General features: G+C 34.9%; 1 protein-coding gene across 1 annotated transcript; it reads right to left on the minus strand.

Moving 5' to 3' along the window:
* Positions 1–1039: 1039 nt before the first annotated feature.
* Positions 1040–22201, minus strand: LOC127151172 (formin-like protein 17). Its single transcript, XM_051090593.1, has 7 exons — positions 22105–22201; positions 2771–2901; positions 2573–2614; positions 2231–2311; positions 2088–2138; positions 1917–1993; positions 1040–1232 (listed from the first exon to the last, which is right to left on the minus strand). The coding sequence occupies exons 1-6, from the start codon at positions 22199–22201 to the stop codon at positions 1943–1945; spliced, it is 453 nt and encodes a 150-aa protein (XP_050946550.1). The 3' UTR covers positions 1040–1232; positions 1917–1942.
* Between the last annotated feature and the right edge of the window lie 220 nt (positions 22202–22421).

The following is a 22421-nucleotide window of genomic DNA, read 5'->3' on the forward strand; positions in this document are numbered from 1 at the left end:
TTAAAGCCTAGTTTTTGGATTCATTTTTACAAATTTATTTTTATTTAATTGTCACATTATTGTCCTATAGACCGACATTGGATCAATGTAGATAAATATGTTTTTCACACGCCAACAAATCAATGAAATTCATATTATGTTAGAAACTATAATATTTGTCTTTTACATTTGAATACACAAAATAAAATCTTAATATTATATACATTCTACAATAGTATATGAAAAAAAATTCTAATACAAGAATTAAATAATTAAAAATCCTAAATGCCTCCTCAGTCTTCAATTTTCAACGGTCGCTTGGCAATCTCTGCACAATCGCTTAGCTTTCAACCCGATATGACTTCAATTATCTATAAACAATATCCAAATAAACCATTTATATAGAATAACAAAGCTGTTTGAAGTACTAAAATTGCAGAGAAGGATGAAAAGTTTTTAAGATTTTATATCCACACCCCAATACACATAACTCTCTTTAGTCTACCTCAGCCATTAGGCTTTCCTAAATGTCTTCAATCTATTATTAGAAATATTCCATAGATGCAATCATATACAATCCTTTTCCCAAATAAAAAAAAAACATTTTATGTGGCAACCTATGAACTCTTGTAATTGATTAGCTCATAATATTGCCCGCCAAATGAATAATCAACATTTTTTTACATAACATTATTATGAAAACCAATATCAATCTATAAAGAAATAAGCAACATCAACACAATAAGTTGAAAAGTAAAGCAATCATATTTTTATACCTTGGGTGTGGAGAACCTTTGATTGGCTTTTGGCCATATTTCCTCCATGAATAATCATCATATCTGCTAGCTTGTTACTAATCGTGGGCACCTTAATCGACCGCTTCACTCTATGCTTCACTCTAGTGTTATTAAAGGCCTTCCCCTTTCCTACAATTGCATTTCATAACAAATATATCAACACAAAATACACAATCAACAACCAAGAATCCATTCTAAGATTCTTGTAATTATGAATAAAATCATCCTTACTAAATGCAGGTGGGACGAGAGTTTACTTCAATAGAAGGATGTTTTTACTCAAATATAATACAAAAAATACCGAAATACACCGAGTGCAAGCCAGTAAAATTATTTGACAAGCAAAATAAGAGAAGTCTACCTTACATAGATAGTGCATGAGGGTCATCTTATTGTTTCTGGCTCGCGTATCAGTGAGTTTAAGGAGACTATCAAGCCGAAATCCAATAGCGGAACCTATATGAACAATAGAAAGAACTCATAAGTCTTGGTGACACCATTCAGAAGTTCTAATAGTAAAACAGAAACAAAACACATGTCATAGCATGAATAAAAATTGTCAGTGGACAATTATAAAGGAGAAAAGAGTAAGAACCAGTAAACACTTGTACTACTTTAAAGTTATAAGTTTTTCAATTTAACGTATCTAGTGCCTTATGCATGGCATCACTAAAAAAGTTGGTTTATAAGTAGAGTTCTATCTGGATCTAGAACCATTTGTATGTATATATGTGTGTGTATAATCAATAATGCTTTTATTGGGCTTCTCGGGATGTGAATTATTCTTTGGATTCTTTGGAGGGAGCGGAATGATTGTGTGTTTAGAGGGCTGAAGAAGGATGCTAATGATGCTTGGTTGCTTGTTCAATATTACATTTCCCTATGGGCTTTGATTTCGTAGACCTTTTGTAACTATTTTATAGATTCTAATTCGTATAGTTGAAGCTCCTTTCTTTAGAAGGACTCCCTTCTGGGTTTTTTTTTTTCTTTTTTTGGGTATGCAAATGAAACTAATAATGATGATGATGATGATATAAAGATTAGTACAAGTTAAATGACTTAGGATTCAAAAGTTGCAATTAAACTAGAGCTATGAAAATAATGTACAGACATAAACGCGTTAAGGGAAAAGACTTTCACCTCTAGCCGTTCCATGGTTCAAAGCATTACCCAATGAAAGGATAGTTTGCATTACCCTTTTCAACTTTACCGAACTTCTGATTTGACTAGCACATGGAGAAAAGGGTTTAAAATGTGAAAATGTTCAAACAGTGCACCTAAATTAAGGGAATTTAAAAGAATATCATTTACCTCTTCAGATGCCGCATTAATAGTATTCAGACTATTTCTAAGGTCAGAGGCCTAGAAAGTGAAAATAGTGAAATTGGTGACAGGTAGTATAAAAAAGGAAAGAGGAAAAAGGAATGGAAGAATTAAATAGGTTGTCCCCTCACCTGCAATCGGAATTGTATCTTGAAAGAAAATACCCTTAGCTTGGACTCTACTCGTGGGACTTTCATTAATTCTAAAAAGAACTGTTGGGGAAGAAGACAGAAGCAGGTTAAATTTTTTGTAGCAAACAGATTCTCTAAATAACAAGAAAACCAAAGCATATAATTATATAAAAGAAGGGACTCAGATGCTAAAATAGGATTTTTCCCAAGCCATGGTTCAAACGAGAACATGGGATTGAGGATTGAATTGCATGATAAGTTGGCCTATAATCTTCATACAAAATAAATAAGAAAGGAGCAAGCTGGAAGGAGATTGAATGAAAGAGAAATGTATTAACACACTTGTTCACATTTTCCCAAGTTGTCCTTATCCCCATTGTAACCCTGAATGTAAAAGCAAAAAATTCAATGTCAGAGAAGGTTTCAAACAAAATTAAGGCAGACGTTAAAGCCGACCACAAAGAAGTAGTGCAAACTAAAGGAAATGCAATATGATTCAGGCCACTGAATGTAAGCAGTTGCACAGAAGGAAAGAAGCACCTTTAGTAATTCCATTTCTTCCTTTGTTGGACAAAACTTGATTAGGTTGTCAACCTGATCCACATCTAATGCCGATTCATCCAGTGCAAGGACCGAACACTGAGAATGGTCACCGCAATTCGTACAAAAGACTAAATCAAAAATGAAAATACGCTTGAAGCAAATAACACCCTCAGAAAACACATTATGCCTCCACCATTACACAAATCGAAAGGGAAAACGCGACCAAAGTCACACAAAAAATGCACCAATCTCAAACCTCAACCAAACTGAAACAGCACCGGTAAGTCACAGGTGTAAGAGCACGTGGTAGTACCTGCTGATACAAGCCATAGAGTAACAAAGCGGCCTCATCAGAGAACTTAGACCTGAGGGCCTTTGAAGACAATTTCGTTGATCCATCAAAACCGGCATAAGAAGTCGCGGCGTAGAACCGATCGGGATATTGCAAGCCATAAAGAATGTAATAAAGAAGTAAAAGTAAAAAAAAGAAAAAAGAAAAACGGGGCGATGAGAACATGGAAGGAAGAGCTAAAAGGAAACTTGCAAGGTAAGAAGAAGAAGTGAAGCGTATAGTCAAAAGCTATTATTTAATGGTCAACTCCATCTTCTTCGTAACGCTCCCTTCCTTTTTAACCCTAACCCAAACCCTAATTACATTCTCTAATCCAAACAAGAATTTGTAAATTTTGTAATGAAAAGACATTCTAGATTTACGACATTTACACCTAAACCCCCCAAAAAGGTTAAAAACGCGTTTTCCAGCAAGCCCCCTGTTCTAAGATGCGAGAGATAGAGATCAAAGCAAAAGGACATAATCTTCGCCGCGTGAGCAGATCCTACTTCATCACTTCATCCTTTTTCTCTCTCTATCTAATCTTCCCTTCTTAATTCTTAATCCAATTTCATTTGGGTTTTTTGGTTCTGAAATTCTTCTCTCCTCAGATTCTCTCTCTGTTTCGTCTTCTCTCACTCAACGCAACTGTGGAATCTGGAATGTTCAATCCCATCTTTCGCACTGTTCAATCCCATCCAATTTTTCTATGTAAGCTTAGGAATTGGACGAACAAACAAGTTGCACCTGAGGTTATAGCCGTCATCGTCTGATGGAATTATGTGAGAGAGGTATCAAAGGCGGAGAGAAGGGAGTTGGAACTTTGCGACGGTGGAGATTGAAGAAAGGGAAGAAGAGGAGATGAAAGATGGACGAGGATTAGATGCAAGAAGGGGAGACGAGAGGGATAGAGGGAAGGGATGAAGGCGGCTGCTAATGGGTGAAAGGAAAAAGCATTAAAACCCTAGTGTAAAAGGGAAATATTAATTAAATAAAAATAATAATAATAAAAAGTAGCTTTAATGTCGGTTTTAAACCGACATTAATCCTTTCTCTTTGATGTCGGTTTTAAACCGACATTAAACATCCGCATTTTAAAAACCGACATTAAACATTCATTTTCATTTTTTTCAACCGACACCAAAGGTCATATTTCTTCTAGTGTAATTTCCAAAATCCTATCCATCATTCTACCATTTTTTCGTCTCCTTAAATTAAATTCTAGATTTCTTGATGATGGAAAGGAGAATTCTTGAGGTAAATGAGCTTAGATTTAATCATTTCTTTGAGGATTTCTCTTCTTTAATTTTTCAAGTAATTAGGGTTTGATTCAATCTTGATCTTGACGTAAATTTTTGTTGGAAGCCCTTATTTTTTCTCTCTCCTCAAATTAAATTCTAGATTTCTTGATGATGGAGAGGTAAATTCTTGAGGTAAGTGGGCTTAGGTTTAATCATTTCTTTGAGGATTTCTCTTCTTTAATTTTTCATGTAATTAGGGTTTGATTCAATCCTGATCTTAACGTAAATTTTTGTTGAAATCCTTTTTTTTTGTTGGAATCCTCAATTTCAATAATCATTGTCAAATTCATTCTTGATTTCAATTTTGATTTAATCTTTGTATGCAAGATAATTAGGTATGATAATTAATGTAAGACTAATTAGATTACTTTTCTCTACACAAAAGTTTACTTGATTCTTGATTGTTTCTCAGCAATTCTTGAAATTGAATGATGCTTGATGAATTTCGTTTGTTCTTGGCATTTTTCTTTGAAATTAATTGCATTTTTTAGTGCACAATTAATTCCCAATTAATTCTTGATTTACCAAAATTGTGAGGAAAATTTCACTTTCTTTGAAAGAACAAGTTAAGGGCTTTAGTTAATATTGCTAGAATTAAACTAATTCTTATGAAAATCATCTTTTTTTCTTGTCTGGATCAAAATTCTTCCAAGATCAAGGAAGTTGATCTTATGAAGAATCTTGAATCAAGAACCCCTCTTAATTAAGCATGATTCAATTCTTAATCATCTTTGATTCAATGATAAGAATAGATTAATAGCCTAAGCTCATTCCTCACTTTTCTTATTCAGTTTCAATCTTTAATTTCTTTTTCTTGTGAATTGACTTGCAATTTAAAGTTTCCTTTAATTCTTGGTCCTTATTGATTTCCCCCAAATTGTTTTCAATGCTTTTCTTTTCTTTTTGTTACTAATCTCATCTCTATAAATCTTTTATTCAAGAAATTTTTACTTAGCCTTACTCTCTTGGGTTCGACATCTGTGAACCTATCGATAGTAAGACTAAGGGTAAACTATAAAAATTTTTTTTGTCAAATCAAATCAAGGTAAGCACCCCTTTTCAACAATTTTAGTTTCCTAACGTAATCCATGAACCTATTGACAGTAAGACTAAGGGTAAACTATAAATATTTTTTTTTTGTCAAAGTGAAACAAGGTAAGAACCCCTTTTCAACAATTGTAATCTGGTTGTAATCAGAGTAGCAATATAGAAAGCAGTAGAATTTCTTTTCTGCTAGCTTGTCCAACATTGATCAATGAAAGGTAGGGAAAAGTGGTCCTTCTTCGTTGCCGCACTCATCTTGCGGTAATCTATACAAATCCTTCACCCGATGACTATTCACATTGAGATCAACTCATTATTTTCATTATTCATGACAATCATCTCCCCTTCTTTGGGACACATTGAAATGGGCTGATCCATTCACTATTTGTGATTGGATATATGATCCTCGAGTTAAGCCATTTGATGATTTCTTTCTTTACCACTTTTTTCATCATGAGGTTCAATCATCTCTAAAACTGAATGGTGCCTCTTGCCTTTCTTCATGCCTGATCTTATGCATGCAATAGGATGAGCTTATTCCTTGAATGTTCATCAAGGTCCATCCTGTCACCTTTTTGCAGTGCTTTAGCATATTTAATAACCCATTTTCTTCAGCGGCATTAAGTTGGGCGGAGATGATGACGGGCAGTGTCATTTTTCCCCAATATGCATATTTCAGGTGGTTGGGCAATGGCTTGAGCTTTAATTTTGGTGGCTCTTCAATTGATTTCTTATTCTTTCTTTAATCTTTGGTTTGCATATCCAAAGGTTCAAACATACTTATGCTAGACACGGCGTTTACTTTTTCTAGGGCGTAATCAGGGTCCTCTTCTTCAAAGAATTCTTCAGGGCTAAATAAGTCGGTAAATACTTCTTCTTCAAAATAACCCACCCGAGGGATTCTATCGCGTTGCAATTTTCAGCATTGGAAGAGAACTTCATCGTAGTAACAACGTCGAACTTGATTTCTTCACCATTAAGCCGCATAGTAAATTCCCCTTAATGATAGGTATATCTTGATCAGCTTTGTAGTCTGGGATGACGAAGTCTTCAGGAAATAAGAACTTGACACCCTTTAAATAAAACATCTTCAATCCTGCCCTCAGGTCACACGATGGATCTATCAGCGAACTGGAGCACCATTTGAGTAGATTGAACCTCCCCTATCCTTATGTTTTTGAAGATAGAGAGAGGCATTAGATTTATGCTTACCCCTACGTCGCATAGTGCGCGACCAAGCTCCATCCTCTCTATAGAGCATGGTACTGTGAAGCTTTTAGGGTCTGTCATCTTCTCCAATACCCCATTCTTGAAGAGGTCACTTATTACCTGCTTTAAAGCTACTGTTTTAAAGTCATTCAACCTTCTCCTCTTTACCAAGATATCTTTCAGGAATTTTACGTAAGAAGGCATTTGCTCTAATGCAGCAACAAACAAAATTTTGATGTGAAGCTGCTTTAGGATGTCTAGAAACTTTTGGAATTGTTGTTCATCGCCTTTCTTCTAAAGGTGACCAAGAAATGGAGGAGGCAATACCAGATGAAAGCTTATTGCCTGGTTAGATGCTTCATTATATTGTTCATCTCGCCTAGTTCTATCCACTTCCTTGTTTTTCTAGACGTCATTATTCTGCAAGGATGAAGTTTTATTAGTTAAAGAGATATCGAAAGGGTTAAAATCATTACTTGAAGTGCCATTCTTAGCATTCTAATTAAAAGTGGGGTCTTTATGTTTAGATTTTGCGTCATGGATGGTCAGATTCTTTTTTATTCTGAGTGTCACAGATTGACACTTTTCTTTTTAGAAGAATCCCCCTACCTGATTTGATGTTTCTGTGTTGCTTGGGAGGGATCCCTACTGTCTTCCAGAGAAATCGCTGGCTAGTTGTCGTAATTATAACTCTAGATTTCTAATTGAAGTGGCTTGACTTTGCAAAAAGGTATCATTCCTCAACATGTACTCGCATAGAAGGGCCTCTATAGATGATGAGGATAATGGAGTAGCGGTGGTGGCTTGTTGATGTTCAGGTGTTGAGTGGTGTGGTCTGCCATTGTGATGTCTTTGGCGATAGCTAGATGCTTCACTGTGGTTTCCTTGACTACCCTGTCGCCTTTGATTGTCTGACTATTTCCTCCGCAACTGAAGTTAGGATGATCCGTAAAACCCTAAAATTTTCTAAGACCATTGGAAAACTTATCTTTGAAGTGGTTGGAAGTTTAAGTGTTAAAGGAAATTAAGGATAAAAGTGTCATAGAAAGTGTGTCATGGTTGTTGGAAGAAGAGGAAAATTTTGCTAAGTTTTGAGGCTCAAGAGGAAGGCGTTTAAAGGTTATTTTGGTGGTGTGTAGGTGGATAAAAGAATTGGAATAACCTTTAAATAAGTGTCATTAGGCGTTTTGGAGGTTATCTTGCTTATGTATTGAGTGACCAAAAGAAGGAAGAAAACCTCTAAAGAGGTTAGTAAGCATTTATGCTTGGTAAGTAGCCAAGGCCCGTTGCTTGTGCATTAGGCTTGAAGAACCTCTAAATGAGTGTCATTGAGCGAAAAAGGCTATCATTTAGAGGTTATTTTGGGTCTTGGGAGGTTAGGTGAGAAGGCGTGGTGGCTTGGTGTTAGGCGAGAAGCATGTCACGTAAGAAAGGCTTGAAGGTTAACAATACGTTGACTCTAGGCATTTGGGCTTGTCAAGGGACATTCGGCTTTTGGTTGGCAGCCAAGGCTATGCGAGAAGGACCATAAAGGTTATGTAGGCGTTTTGGGCAAGCTACATGGAAAATTTATGGCAATGGATTAAAAGTTAATTCAGGTGTCTTAAGCTAATCACATGCATTTTTTGCAGCCAAGTAGGAGGTGGATTAGAAGTAAGAGGTGGATTAAGGAGATTCATAAACTTTTCATGCAAGGCTCCACTATAAATATGCAACTTCACTTAAGGAATTCTCACAACCCACCAATGTCATTTCTCTCTAATAAGTCTAAAAAATTCATAGATTGTGTCTAGTTCATTGGGAGGGCTTCTATTAAAATTGGAGGTGAGAAGATTGGTGCTTTCATTAAAAGAAGGTGAGAAGGTCATTTTAGAAGAGAATTTGAGAAAGGTGTACTTCCAGAAGGATCAACAGCAGTATTTTGGAATTTGGTTCTAACATTTTGAGTTAAGAAAGTTAAGATATTTTAGAGAAACTTTGAGGAAGGAAGGTTTACCAAAAGTGTTATAGATTTAAAGTTATGATTTTTCAAAGTCGAGTCATGTTTCTGAAAGAAAAAGAAATTATGGGTAGTGGGTAAGTGTCAAGCATGACTAGGCGACATGGGTGTGATTTTATTTCATAAAGGATATTTTTGGGCTTCTTTTGAGGCACATGACAAGGCCATGGAACAGCCGAGCGGTAGGGAATGCGCTCAGGCTGCACGTATGACTTTGCATGAAGAGGTTATCAAACAGGGATGTGTGCACAGCACAACGCACGCAAGGCACACGATGGGCGCTCTGGGTAGGTGGCTAGAACGCACGCGACACCTCATTGTGAAGTTAACACATGGTGCGCAGCCCATCTTAGCGATGTTAGCATGCAACAAGGCCCCAAGCCATGAGCGTGCGCCAAACCCCATGCACCATGTCAGTGAGCACCGAAGGTCCATTTTTGGGTTGTTTTGATATCTTTTGGAATTTTAAGGAAAGGTTTAGATATTTTCATGACCAAATGATTAGTTAAGGATTAAATGTGAATTCTTTTAAGGATGAGAAGACTTCAAAGGATTTTCAGGCTAAGTATCAGTTCCAGTGTTGTGAGTAACACATTAATTTAAAGCCATGTTTCATGATAAATGTTTCCAATATGTTTTATCTTGGCTATAATATTCCATGAGACGTATTATATACATGTGGTTAACTCCATACCGATGGTAGGACCGATAAGCCTATAGTTTATGGTCCATCAAGAAGGGTATATCTTTATGCCTTAAAGGAGGAGGATTACAATGAAAGTTGTTTCCTATCGACTGTTCCGTCTTAGGATGAAAAGGTTTAATACTATATGTGGCTATGGATCATTGTCTTCCAAAAACTATGCAAAAGTTCAATATTTCAAGTATCATATTGTGAAATGATTTTTTATTGTTAAAGGAAATGTTTTGTTGGAAGTGTTGTCATGTTTTGTCAAAATTATTCTTACTGAACATTTTATTTATAAAATTTATTTTCATATGGGTTACACTACCGTTTTAAAGTTTTTATCAAGTTAAAAACTTTTGCTGGCAAATTTGTTATGTTTTCATGTCAAGGGTCAGCTAGAATTATTTCAAAGGAGAAAAGTTTCAGTTGACATCATGCCACCTTTTGGATCCAGAGCAGGTGATCCTGGAGGGGGTGTGACATGATCTCTCCAACTAGGATTGTAGGTATTGGGGTATAGGTCATTCTTTACGTATGCAACATTTTCTATATTAAGTTGGCATGCATCGATGGTTTGGGGACCACCGTATCCCACACATCCCATCCCATTTACTTGATTTACCACTCAAGAGATGCCTGTGGCATTTACTTGCGTAATTCCATATATTAGAGAAACTTGTCCATCTCGGTAAATTGTCCTTCCAATGCCAACATTGAATTTCCATCCATTCCACCGTCGATTCTTCGTCCTTTGCGAGAGCCAAAGCTTGATCTTCCCATTCTTGGCTATTGTTTGTCATTTAATCCAAACGTAGCCATTATCTGGTTGTCACTACAAGAAGTAGTAGTTATGCCGACGCAAACAGGCGTCGGTAGAGCCCACAAAAAGTGTCAATAATGGCTACTCCGACTCAAATAGCCGTGTCGAGGGAAATGTCAACAGTAGTACGTCGTGATAGGCAAAGTTTATTTTGGAACCAGACAACATCGGCCATTAGTTTTTCCTGACGTTAGCTTCGTCGACTAGAGTGACACATTGACAAAAACATTTAACCCGACGTTCGATCAACGCGTCGGTAATAGAGTATTGCTGACGTACAAGATGGCTTCGGCAAAAGTGATCTTTGACACTGCGTTGAGGGAACTTGGACTGACGCTGGTCGGTATAGGCACCAAAGTCAATCCCCGTTGTGCGTCGGGAAAACTTTTGTAAAATATTTTTTATTTTTTATTATTTAATTTTTTCTATTGGATTCTAATTCAATTTATATTCAATCAAATTCTAAAAATGATTAAAGTAAAGTTACTAAAAAATAATTAAAATATCAAATCGAATTTATATTAAGATTAATTCAAATGTTAAAAAGGTACAGTAGGTTCGATAATTACAGAATAAATAAAAACTAAAAACTAAAAACTAAATCTACTAATGGCCGCAGATGTCGGTTTTCCCATGTCTCCCAACCTACTATGACAAGAAATGAAATTTCGATATATATCACAAGTACAAATTAAAGAACTTAAAAAGTTGAAAAATACATACTGTAATAGAATCAAGTTCTCTATGTGCCCAAGTTAGCTCTTGAATCATCTTCCTTATTTCTTCCATCTGACAAACATTTTCTTCGTGTTTTTGGTTACTTTCTTTCATTGCTTGCTCATGCAGCCCTGTCACTTTGTCAAGGAGAGCTTTTAGTTTAAATATAATTCAACAATTTAAAAATCTTCAATTTCAATACATTTAAATATAATTTCAACTGGGCCCCCTCTATAACAATCACAATTTCAATAATTTAAACTCTAACCTATTACAAATTTCATTATTCCATTTATACATACAATTTAATTCATAAGCGATTCATATACATTTTAATTCATAACCTTCCAACAATTTCATATACATTTTAATTCATAAACTTTCAAAAATCTATACATACAATTTAATATCAATCATACAAATTCAATATCAATCTATACATACAATAATCAATATACAAGCTATATTCAATAATCAATATATAATATACAATAATATATACATAGAATAATCATACATCTATTTAGAAGCAAAAAGATAAAAACAAAAACTTATGTTTATCGAAATGTAGGGACGGTGGCGTAGGACGACGATGAAAGGAGGAAGGTGGTCGGCAGAGCACACGATCGCAATGAGCAAGGAGACAGACGACAACGTCGACGACTGACTGTAGCAAGCAGACTTTCTCTATCTCTCTTGTTCTATCTTTCTCTTTTCTCTTTCTCTTTCAAATTTGGGTGTGAACACAGAATTCTTAATAACATGGGTTCTTGTGAGGCAGCCTAAGAACATCGTGAGAACCACCTAATCCCGACACCATAAGTGAAAATGTCAACTTTTACTTGTGATCAATCCCAACGTTTCACTTATGGAGTAAGGAAAATTTCAAAAAAAAAAAATCAAACGTTACAGTTATCTTGACGTGGTCAACTTTACGTCGATCAAAGGTGGACCAATCCCAATGTTTCTCTGACAACATCGAGTAAAAGTTAAAATAATTATTTAAAGTTAATGTTTTTCCCGACGTGGTCATGATCGAAAGCATACGAACGTAGTGGAAAACAGTATCGAAAAATTACTCTATTTGTAATTAAACACTTTAGTGATTAACATGATTAAGAGTAACCTACTTACACTAATTAGGGTTAAAATAAATTCTTACCTTTGAAGTTTTTCCTAACTTCTCCAAAACTTCTCATGATAACGAACCGAGACCGCCACTAGTGTTGACCCGCTATTCTCCAAACTTAGAACCAGGTTGTGGGACTTGTTAAGTGAAGGAATTTGAGAAAGAGATGGAAATTGGGGGGAGATTAGGTTGAGATTTTAGAGAAAAATGGTTTATTGTGTAATTCAAAATTACAAAATTGGTAAAAAATTTCTTCAATATGAAAAATACCCTATTTATAGATTAATTACATGCAACATGCAAAATTGCATGTAATTAGTTTATTAAATCTTAACACCTAATAATCCACTAATAATTAGTGAAACTTAGTGGGCTAGGTGTTTACATCTCATGTAGCCACCTATCTCACTAAGTGCTAGTGGGAAAATCTAACTGACATAGTCCGAAGGCATTTTGGTCATTTGATCATTAAAAAGAAAAGTTAAACTTTGACTTTTTCAAGTCAAAAGTCAACATTTTGACTTTTTATCATTTTGTTCGTCTTGACTAATTTTGACCTCCCGAGCATGAATCCACATTCATTTTTCTGAAATTCAAATCACATTGGAATATAAAGTCGATCAGAGTTTGACTTTTTAAAGTCAAAAGTCAACGCTTTGACTTTTTTATAACTTTGACCTTTTCCATCAATTTCGAGCTTCCAAATATGAATCCATATTTATATTTTAATATTTAAATCAGATTTAAACTATAAAGCTCCATAACCGACGGCTATATCACATATATTCGTCGGTTTCTCTCTCTACTTAATTCGAACAATTTGATTTATTCCAACATATTGTTCTAAGTTAATTCCATATAAGCTAGAAGGGGAATCTAATGGACTTATAGATCATGGGCTTCAACGATCTGAGATTAACTAGCTAAACTCTTTTAGACCTAGTTAATCAACATTCGTTAACTAATGGGTCATTCCACTAAAGTCCCATAATTGCATTCCCCTCACTATAGATATATTTGTATCCATTTGATATAACCATGATTAGTAAGTTAATTCTTCATAGGTTGTTCGTAACCTCGACTGGGTTAAAATACCGTTTTATATTCGAGACTACTTCTTGTTCCTTAAGTCCCACTGATCCACTATTGAACAATTGGTATAAGGTCCAACCTACAAACCGAATCCCTCTCGGGCCAATGAGAGGGTGGGGCCCCTTGTTCAAGACTTGGATTTAGTCCTTAAGGGAACAACCTATTTATTAACCCTATGATGGAAAAAACACTAGAGACATGCAGCAGCGGAATTTAAAGGATCATGCTTTACTCTATATGCATCTAAATGATTTAGAAGTTAACATGCATCTACTATGCGATGGACTTAAACGAAAAGCCAAAAGGTAAACGATGTTCTTACCTTTGTAGTTCTGAACTTCTTCTTTAATCCAACGCTTCTTTGCCTGAATATAACGAACAAGGACAACCACCAAGCTAGCCTACTATACTCAGGACCAAGAATGGAGCTGTGGGACTCGGTTATGTGAAGAGATATTTAGAGAGAGATGGGAGCGTATCGTTTAGGTGTTCATTTTTAGATAAAACATCATCCCTTTCTCATTCGGTAATGAGAAGTTTTTATATGAAATTTACATGCAAATTGCATGTAAATTATTTCATATATAATCAACACTTAATCAAATAATTAACTCTTAATGAAATTAGTGGCCTTTTAATTCATAATAGGCTGCCATATCGCCCACTAACATTTAGTATTTAAGAAATTAGTTAAAGGGGTATTTTGGTCATTTGACCAATCTTAAGTCAAAGTCAAACTTTGACTCGTCTTGACTAATTCTAACATCCTGAGTATGAATCCGCATTCATTTTTCTAAAATTCAAATCATATTTGAACATAAATCCGGTCAAAGTTTTCTTTTCAAAATCAAAAGTCAACGTGTTGACTTTTATAACTTTGACCGGTTCAAAACTTTCTAAGCTTCTAAATATGAATCTATATTCGTATTTATTTAAATCATATTTAAACACAAAGCTTAAAGTTTATATCTTCCTACTTATATCTAATATATATTTGTTGGTTTCTCTCTTTTTTCTTAATTCGAATAATTCGAATAACTTCAACATAACAATTACGAGAGAAATTTATATTTGAATATGATTCAACGGGTAATAAATTATATTTAATCAAATAACAAAGTATGAGTTTTAGGACACAAATTCCAACAACCTAAAGCGGGTAAGAGTGAATTCCATCTTGTACCCTATGTCCCTAGCCATCCACTCGGTCTTACCCCTGAAATTGGAGGCTTATTGGGCCAACACCGTTGAGCTGCCCTCACCTATGCAGATCTAAGGATAATACCGTTTGAACAGAAGTTCAAAGTTATCTCAGGATTAATATTAAGTTACCCAGGCCATCATAATCGAGTTAACGATGTTATAACTTAAAAGTGACTATTTCATGGTTCCAGCCTTATGCAAACTCTTTACATAGGATGCCCTCCACTCTCATGTCTCTACATGAATGATTTAGGATTACATCATTTGTACTAACTACAGAGCGGGCCTCAGACATTAAAACATGTTTGTTCATGGAAAACTGAAAAATCTAAAAATAATACTTGCTGAAAATGATATTGTTTTAACTACTGTTCCAAAAAACGATAACGTGCTCATATATAAATTTCATCATAAAATCTACGTTTGAAATTTTTGCTTGAAACCATTCATAAAAATCATGTGTTATTCATAAAAACATATTTCAGACATGAAAACACAATCATCAATAACAGTTTAGAAATCATTTTTCAAATTCGTTTGTCATTCACAATCTTAGGCTAGTTTACTGGTGTGTAGACTCGACTTATTTTCTCTTAGCTTGTCAAACAAACCAAAATCGAGCGTTAAAACCTTAATAGTCTTGTATCTTTATACTAACTTAAGATGACGTACAAAAGATGACATTCAACAATTCCAAACTTAGACACAAAATAATATTTCACCTATTTCCCAAAATTTTCTAGATTCAATAACTTAACTTCAAACATTGATAATTTTCTCAGTACTTCACCAAAATTAGTGTACTTTATATCAAATTGTTTGTTTTGAACTCCTCTACAAATTAATTCAATGAAAGAAAACAAGATTCTCAACAGATTACTACAGAAATGGCCCAAAACAGAGAGTCCAAAATCGAGTCTTCTACTAACCCCTGAATTGCTCCTAAATATAAGCTTACTTCCAGTCATTTTTGGCTTATGATTTCTTCATAAAAGTTGTAGGAAATTTCATAAAATTTTCAACCATAACTAATAAAGCTTCCAACTTCCTCTGTACAATCTGGAAAATGTTAAAAATCAGAGGCTTGATGAATTCGCACACCAAACTTGTGGCCTGAATGCCTCTTCGAAAAACACCAATCGAACATCAGAATTTGCTCAAACATCCTTCACAAAACTTGTTATAAATTGAATAAACATTCCAAAAAAATAAACCTCACCTTTTAATTTCTCTTAAGCAGTTCAAACCAACTAAAAAACAAGAGGATGTTTGTGTCAATTCAATCAGTCAAGAAATGACTTAAGCTTGTTGTTTCTTATCTTCTTCAACCTCCAAACTACAAAATATTTGCTTCCAATCTTCTCAAATCCTCCCTAAACACAGCTCTGAAGATGAAGAACCCAAAAAAGATGAGAAATGGGAGAAGAAAGGCTTGATGGTGGAGAAGATGATTGAGAAAAAAATAACCAAATGACCCTTTTATTTAATTTCCTTCCTTTCCACTTTCTTTTGTTTAATTATCTTTTAAGAAAAACAAAAAATATATAAAAAATAATATCAATAATTTTTGTTTCCATTTTTTTCTTTCCTTTCCTTCTTTTTTTTTTTTAAAAAAATCCAAAATGGTTAACACAAAACATTGTCATTTTCTTCAACAACTTAAATTCAACTTCCTATATTATATGACAATAGCAAAGAATTCAAAGAGAATCTCAAGTTTACACCTCAACTATAACACTTATTTCCTCTTACTATTCAACTCTCTACTTTTTATTTGTGAAGCTTTGCTTCTTATTTTTGGCGAGAGGCAACATTGGACTTGTTATTTTTAATTGCATAAAAGAATGCAAAAAAATTTAATTTTTTTTACACTTTTTGGCATTATTTTTAAATGCCTTGATAGGATCTTCAAAAAGTTTCAAAAGTTTTAGCTCGGACCTCACACACCTCCAAATTTAGAGGATAACAATGTCCTCGTTGGTAAAAATGAATGACAAGATTATTCGGAGAAAAATCTTACAAAGAGGTTTGAGGTAAAGCTTGCTCGCCTAATAAACTTTAGAATTGTTTCCAAAGTAAGTTTTCTTAACAAGTTAAATGCCTAAACAACAAATGAAACTTTATTTCACATGGTTTATTTCACTGAAGTTATCATTGAGATGCAAGAAAAAATTAAGAGTACTAAAATGCGAGGAGTCAAGCTTACGACAGTTTAAACTAAATGCATTATCAAAGTATGTACTTGTATTGAAAATAGCATAAATACAAGGAATATACTTTACATAAGTAAAAATTAAAGATTTACAAAAAGAAGACATATACAAAAATACAGAACAATCCTCTTTTAAAGTAGCGGCGCTAGAGGTAGTGGTTGTGGATGTTGTGGCGGTGGTGGTGGATGTTGTGGCGATGGTGGAGGTTGTTGATTCTTCCTTAGCTCTAACCACCGAATCAAAATGCATCAGGGGTCTTACTATGTTATGTGGAACCTAAGGCACTAGAATAGTGCTACACACTAACAAATGTTGATATCTTAATAATGTGGAGAATTGTGTGTCGCACCGCCTGGCCAACTCTTCTACCAAACCAGTTAGTGTTTCATTTTGTTTCCTCACCACCTCATTTTGTTCCCTCACTACAAGAAGTTGTGTTTGGAACTCTTGATTCTACGTTTTATGCTCTGTCATTTCCCCTTGAGTTGACTTTATTCTGCCTTACTGTTTGCATTTGTTGTCCATTTTCAGTTCTAAATCACTCATTTGTCTTTGACTCCGCAGATACGTTCTTGCAAGTTGCTCTAACACTAGATTACATCGTTAATTCCTTTCTCCATCGGTTTACAGATGTAGTGATCCATGAACTTGAAGATATAATCCTCATCAACTTCTTCCTCTTCTTTTTCTCTCACCACCTCTTAAAACTTATCTATTCGCGTTGAGGCCTTATGAAGTTGATTTGGGTGGTGAAGGAAGGTGTCTTTTCATCTACCTTAGGGTTTATTTCTTTTTTTTTTTCCCTTAGAGTGGGTCATTAACTTCCTCCTTTGAAACTTCTTTTCTTTTTTGGGACAAAACTGAGCTTCTTGTCCCTTCTTCTTGCTCTTTAAACACGTCATCAATAAACACAACAGGGTTTGAAAGGAAATCTTGAAAAATATCCTGATTGGATTGTTTAAAACTCAGGGGTTTATTTTGGCTGGTTGGGTCGACGACAAGGGATAGAAGATTTTTCTCTTGTCGTAGGGTTAAGGTTCCTTCCTTGGCCTATACAACAATGGCAAGGTTTTTATTAGATTCTTGCTCGATAGAGAAAAAGGTATTTTGGATTTCTTAGGATATGGTTGGTGATTTGGATTTTTCGAAAGGTGGAGGAGTCGTTTTGGACTTGGAGGGAGTTTGAGAGCTGGTGGCTTTGGATTTATCAGGTGAAGGGAGATTAGTGGTTTTGGGCTTCCTTCTGTCACACCTTACCTCAGATCACCTGTCGTGGATCCGAGAGGTAGCATGAATTCAACCAAAACCATCCACCATTGAGATGATTCTAGTTGACCCTTAACATGTGAAACATAAAACATTTGCTAGCGGAAGACTTTAATCCTTGAAATCACTTAAAAACCGTAGTATAGCCCATTTGAAATGCCTTTTACAAATACCACGTAAAATATAGGTACAAAACATGAAAATATAAACTTTCAAACAAATACAGAAAGACTTTTAACAAATCTATTCCTTTCATGGTTAAAAACTAAATTGGCTTGGCAGTAGTATGATCAGTACGCGGAGGTTCACAATATGTACCTCTAAAGATGGAAAACATTTTAAAAAGGTAAGTCGAAAGACTTAGTGAGCAATGGTTTTATAAAACAAGTTTTCATAAACAGTTTACATAAAACTGAAGCTTAAATACATTTATCAATAAACAGTCATTTCATAACATGATACTTGAACATCTGCATAGTTTTTGTAAGACAATGTTCCATAGACAGTATTAAGCCTCTTCGTCCAACGACGGAATAGTCGATAGGAAACAGCTTTCGCTGTAATCCTCCTCATTTAAGACATAAAAAGTATACCCTTTCTGATGCCCATAAACTATAGGCTTGCCAACCTTACCATCAGTATGGACTTAACCATATGTATACAATAGGTCTCATGGAATATTCAGGCTAAGAGAAAACAATTGAAATCATGGAAATATTTCCTTTGCTTTCATCAATACATCATTTAAACATAGTATAGCTTGAAACATTAGTTCAGTAAAATTTATCATAAATCATATCTTCGAACAATAACATGGAAATCATGCTTTATAAATCTTCTCACAAGCTATTGTTTATGTAGCTTGAAACCTTGTTTAATTTTGAAATCAATGTGTTACTCACAATACTTGAACGAATCCTTCGTCGGAAAATTTCTTTATAGCCTTCTTGATAAAAAAAATATCCATATATAATCTTCAATTAATCCCTTGATCATGATAATATCCAAAACTCCCTTGAAAAATTTCCAAATTATTAAATTAACCCAAAACAGCTCTTCGGTGCTAATGAAATGGTGTGTGGGGCTGGCCGCATGCACATGGCCTGCGGGCCTTACCGCATGCTAACCTGGCTAAGGTAGGCCACGTGCTGCCTACTAACGTCACAATGAGGGCCAACGCGCACACCATGGCCGCATACCCTGTGTACCCATCACGTCCAAGTTGTGTTGTGCACACAGCTTCACGCTAACTTTTTCTCGCAAGTCATGTACGCAACCTAAGCACATGCCTTGTCGCTCGACTGTGCCATGACCTTGTCGAATGCGCCAAAACATGTCAATATAAACTCTATACAATAAAATCAATGCCATAATGCCTAGTCATGCTTGACACTTACCCACTGTCATAGTTACTTTTTTGTCCAGAAACATAACCTGACTTTGAGCGTTTATAACTTTAAATATATAAACCCTTTTGATAAAACTTCCGTCTACAAATTTACTTTAACATGTCTTAACGTTCTTACCTCAAACGTTTAGAACCAAATTCCAAGGGACGTTTTCTGTAGCTCTCTAGAAGTGCATCTTGCTCATATTCTCTTCTAAAATGACATTTTCGCCTTTTCTTGATCAAACCGCCTATCTTCTCGCCTCTAATTTTCACAGTAGCTCTCTTCTATAAACTAGACTTAATTACTGCACTTTTAAAAGTGGGTTAAGAGAAATTTCACAAGTGACGTTTGAGAAATCCTTATGTGAAGTTGCCTATTTATAGGAATCTTTGCATGAAAATTATTTGACACATAAACCTTGCTTAATTCACCCTTAATTTTCCATAAGACATCTCCTACTTCCAATCCGGCTCCAACTTGGCTGTAAAAATGCATGTAACATGCTTAAGACACCTGAATTAGCCTTAAATTGAATGCGCTTAACTTACCACGTTGCTTGTCCAAAACAACTAGATAACCTCCATGGTCCTTCTTGCATAGCCTTTCCTAAAAGCCTAGCCTTCCTTTTGCCTTGCTTCTTACTAACTAACCTCCACAACTCTTCTTACATAGCCTTGTCATCTAACACATGAGCTTGCTAACCTCACAATACCTTCTCGCCTACACTTATACATGTCATGCTAACCTCTTAATCCATCATCTCGCCTAGCACTTACACTTGTCAAGCGAACCTCTTAATCCTTCTTCTCGCCTTGCATGTCCAAGCTTGCCAAGCTGTCCCAAAATGCCTAGACATGTCCTTAGAGGTAATTTTCCATGGTTTTAGTCGCGTACTACCTACACTAAAACACCTAGGTTTAGAGGTTCTCAACCTTCTTTTGCCACCTAATAGGTATCATTTAGAGGTTATTTATATATTTTTTACCCCTATTCTAAACTCTAAACGCCTAGAACTCACTTCTTTTATACTTAGCCAAAATTTTCCTCTTTTCCAAAAACCATGACACACTTTTTTTATAACACTTTTAACTTCCTTTAGCACTTAAAATTCCAATTACTTCAAAGAACTTAAGTTTTCCAATGGTCTTAGAAAAGCTTGGGGTTTCACATTTCTTACCTCCTTAAGAAAATTTCATCCTTCAAATTTTAAACATCAACCATCAATTTTACAAAAACACTTTTTATTATTTAGGTCCAACATAATACATACTTACAACGTAAACAAACCTATGAACAACTATCTAAACAACACTTGGTTAATCCATTATTCGATTTTACTTACTATCACTAGACTCTTCTTCCCTTGTTAGAAAATTTCTTGATTCGTGAATTATCTGTGACTCGACTCGCGATTCCCTTTGTTTTTCCAATCTCAATTGAAGACATTCTCTTTTAAAATGCCCTACTGTTTGCATTGATAACAAACTTCTACTCCAACCAAATATTGACCTCGGTGAAATTTCACACAGTTGTGACATAAATTAGCTCTTTCGGTTGCAGTTTCATATACTCTTTCATGAGATCTTGTAATATTGCCAGCTACTGAGTTTTTTCTTGACTTCTTAGTAATTGCAGCTGACTTAACTAATCGAACAAAACTTCTTTGTTGTTGATTTGAGTAAATATTTCTTATATTCACATTCCTTGTATGCTATCTTTTAGAACTTATTTGACTTTGTTTTTGTTCTTTCATCCTAAAATAGTGTTTTGAGAAATATTCTTCTTCAAACATTTCCTAAAATTTTCTCCAATTTGATTTCTCTATCCTAGTCAAACTTCTTCTGATTTCTTCCCACCAAACTCTTGCTTCTTCTCCTAACATAGTTTTTGCTAGTTCGACTTCTTGATCTTCAAGGCATCTGATAATCCTAAAGCAATCAATCAATCTATTGATCCATTCATCTACATTGATCGAACTAGTTAATTCCTTAAACACACCAACTCCTAAAGCTTCTAATTTCCTGCCAGTACACTTGTTTCTATAATCCATTTGATTTGCGAGTGGCGAGATTTCTTTTCTTCATCAATTTATAAAGACTGTTGAAGTTTTTGTCTAAAATATTTTATGGAATATCTTTGACTAATTATCTTTGATTAATGAATTAAAAGATGATATATTTAAGAGATAAAAAGATTTCCCACTATTCTAGGAATCTTGTTAAGATAGGAAGATCTATACATATATTAAGTATGTGATGTTACACAGCGGTGAGGTTTTGCGGTGAAAAAGCAAAAAGTACAGGTTGGTCTTTTGCATCAAGGTCGTCCGCAGAAGCTATGGAGTTAAAAAGGTACGATGATCTTACGTCAATGAGGTCGTCATGTTGATCGTAGTAACAATTATTAATGAGTAACAAACAAAACAAGTGATTGGTATGATCACGAGGATCTTTAGAGGGATCTAAAGACGTCACCAAAGATATTCACTCATGTGTTTAGGGGGAGCCTGAAGCTAGACATCGTGAAGATAAGTAACAGAGTACCATATGTTGTATCGATATATATTAACTCAAGTGAATATTAATAAAGATTACTCATCAGGGTTGTATGCAGCTCCCCAGACGTAGGCAATATTAGCTGAACTAGGTTAACAAAGTTTCATATGTTATTCTCCTTTGTTGTCCGTCTAGCTATTACAACTGTTATTAGCTTTAATATTAACTGGAGTCCTAATTGATTATCTCACTGTTTTTTCAATTGGTGTCAGAGCGGGTTATTAGATAATGGAGATAATCAGAGAAGGACCATTAGCTTCACGTCCTCATGTATTGGACGATAAAAATTACTCTTATTGGAAGCCTCGCATGATATTTTTCATTAAAACCTTGGATGGAAAAGCATGGAGAGCACTTGTTGGTGGTTATGAACCTCCAATGATTACTGTGAATGGAGTATCAGTGCCAAAACCAGAAATTGACTGGATAGATGCTGAAGAATAAGCTTCAGTTGGAAATGCAAGAGCCATAAATGCTATCTTCAATGGTGTCGATTTAAACATGTTCAAACTTATTTATTCCTGCATTACTACTAAAGAGGCATGGAAAGTACTGGAAGTTGCATATGAAGGAACTTTTAAAGTGAAGATATCCAAACTGCAATTGATAACTTCAAAATTCAAAGCCTTGAAAATGACTGAAGATAAGACAGTCTCTGAATACAATGAGAGGGTCCTGAAGATAGCTAAT

This window comes from Cucumis melo, chromosome 10 (assembly GCF_025177605.1).
Source record: "Cucumis melo cultivar AY chromosome 10, USDA_Cmelo_AY_1.0, whole genome shotgun sequence".
Lineage (NCBI taxonomy): Eukaryota > Viridiplantae > Streptophyta > Magnoliopsida > Cucurbitales > Cucurbitaceae > Cucumis > Cucumis melo.

Bases quoted from the DNA above. Each gene is read 5' to 3' on its own strand.
- LOC127151172 (XM_051090593.1), bottom strand. From the start codon at position 22,201: ATGGCTCTTGCATTTCCAACTGAAGCTTATTCTTCAGCATCTATCCAG. The intron at 2,615-2,770 runs GTGCTTCTTTCC...TTTTACATTCAG, and splicing joins AAGAAATGGAATTACTAAAG to GGTTACAATGGGGATAAGGA. The intron at 2,312-2,572 runs GTGTGTTAATAC...CTTCCCCAACAG, and splicing joins ACTTGGGAAAATGTGAACAA to TTCTTTTTAGAATTAATGAA.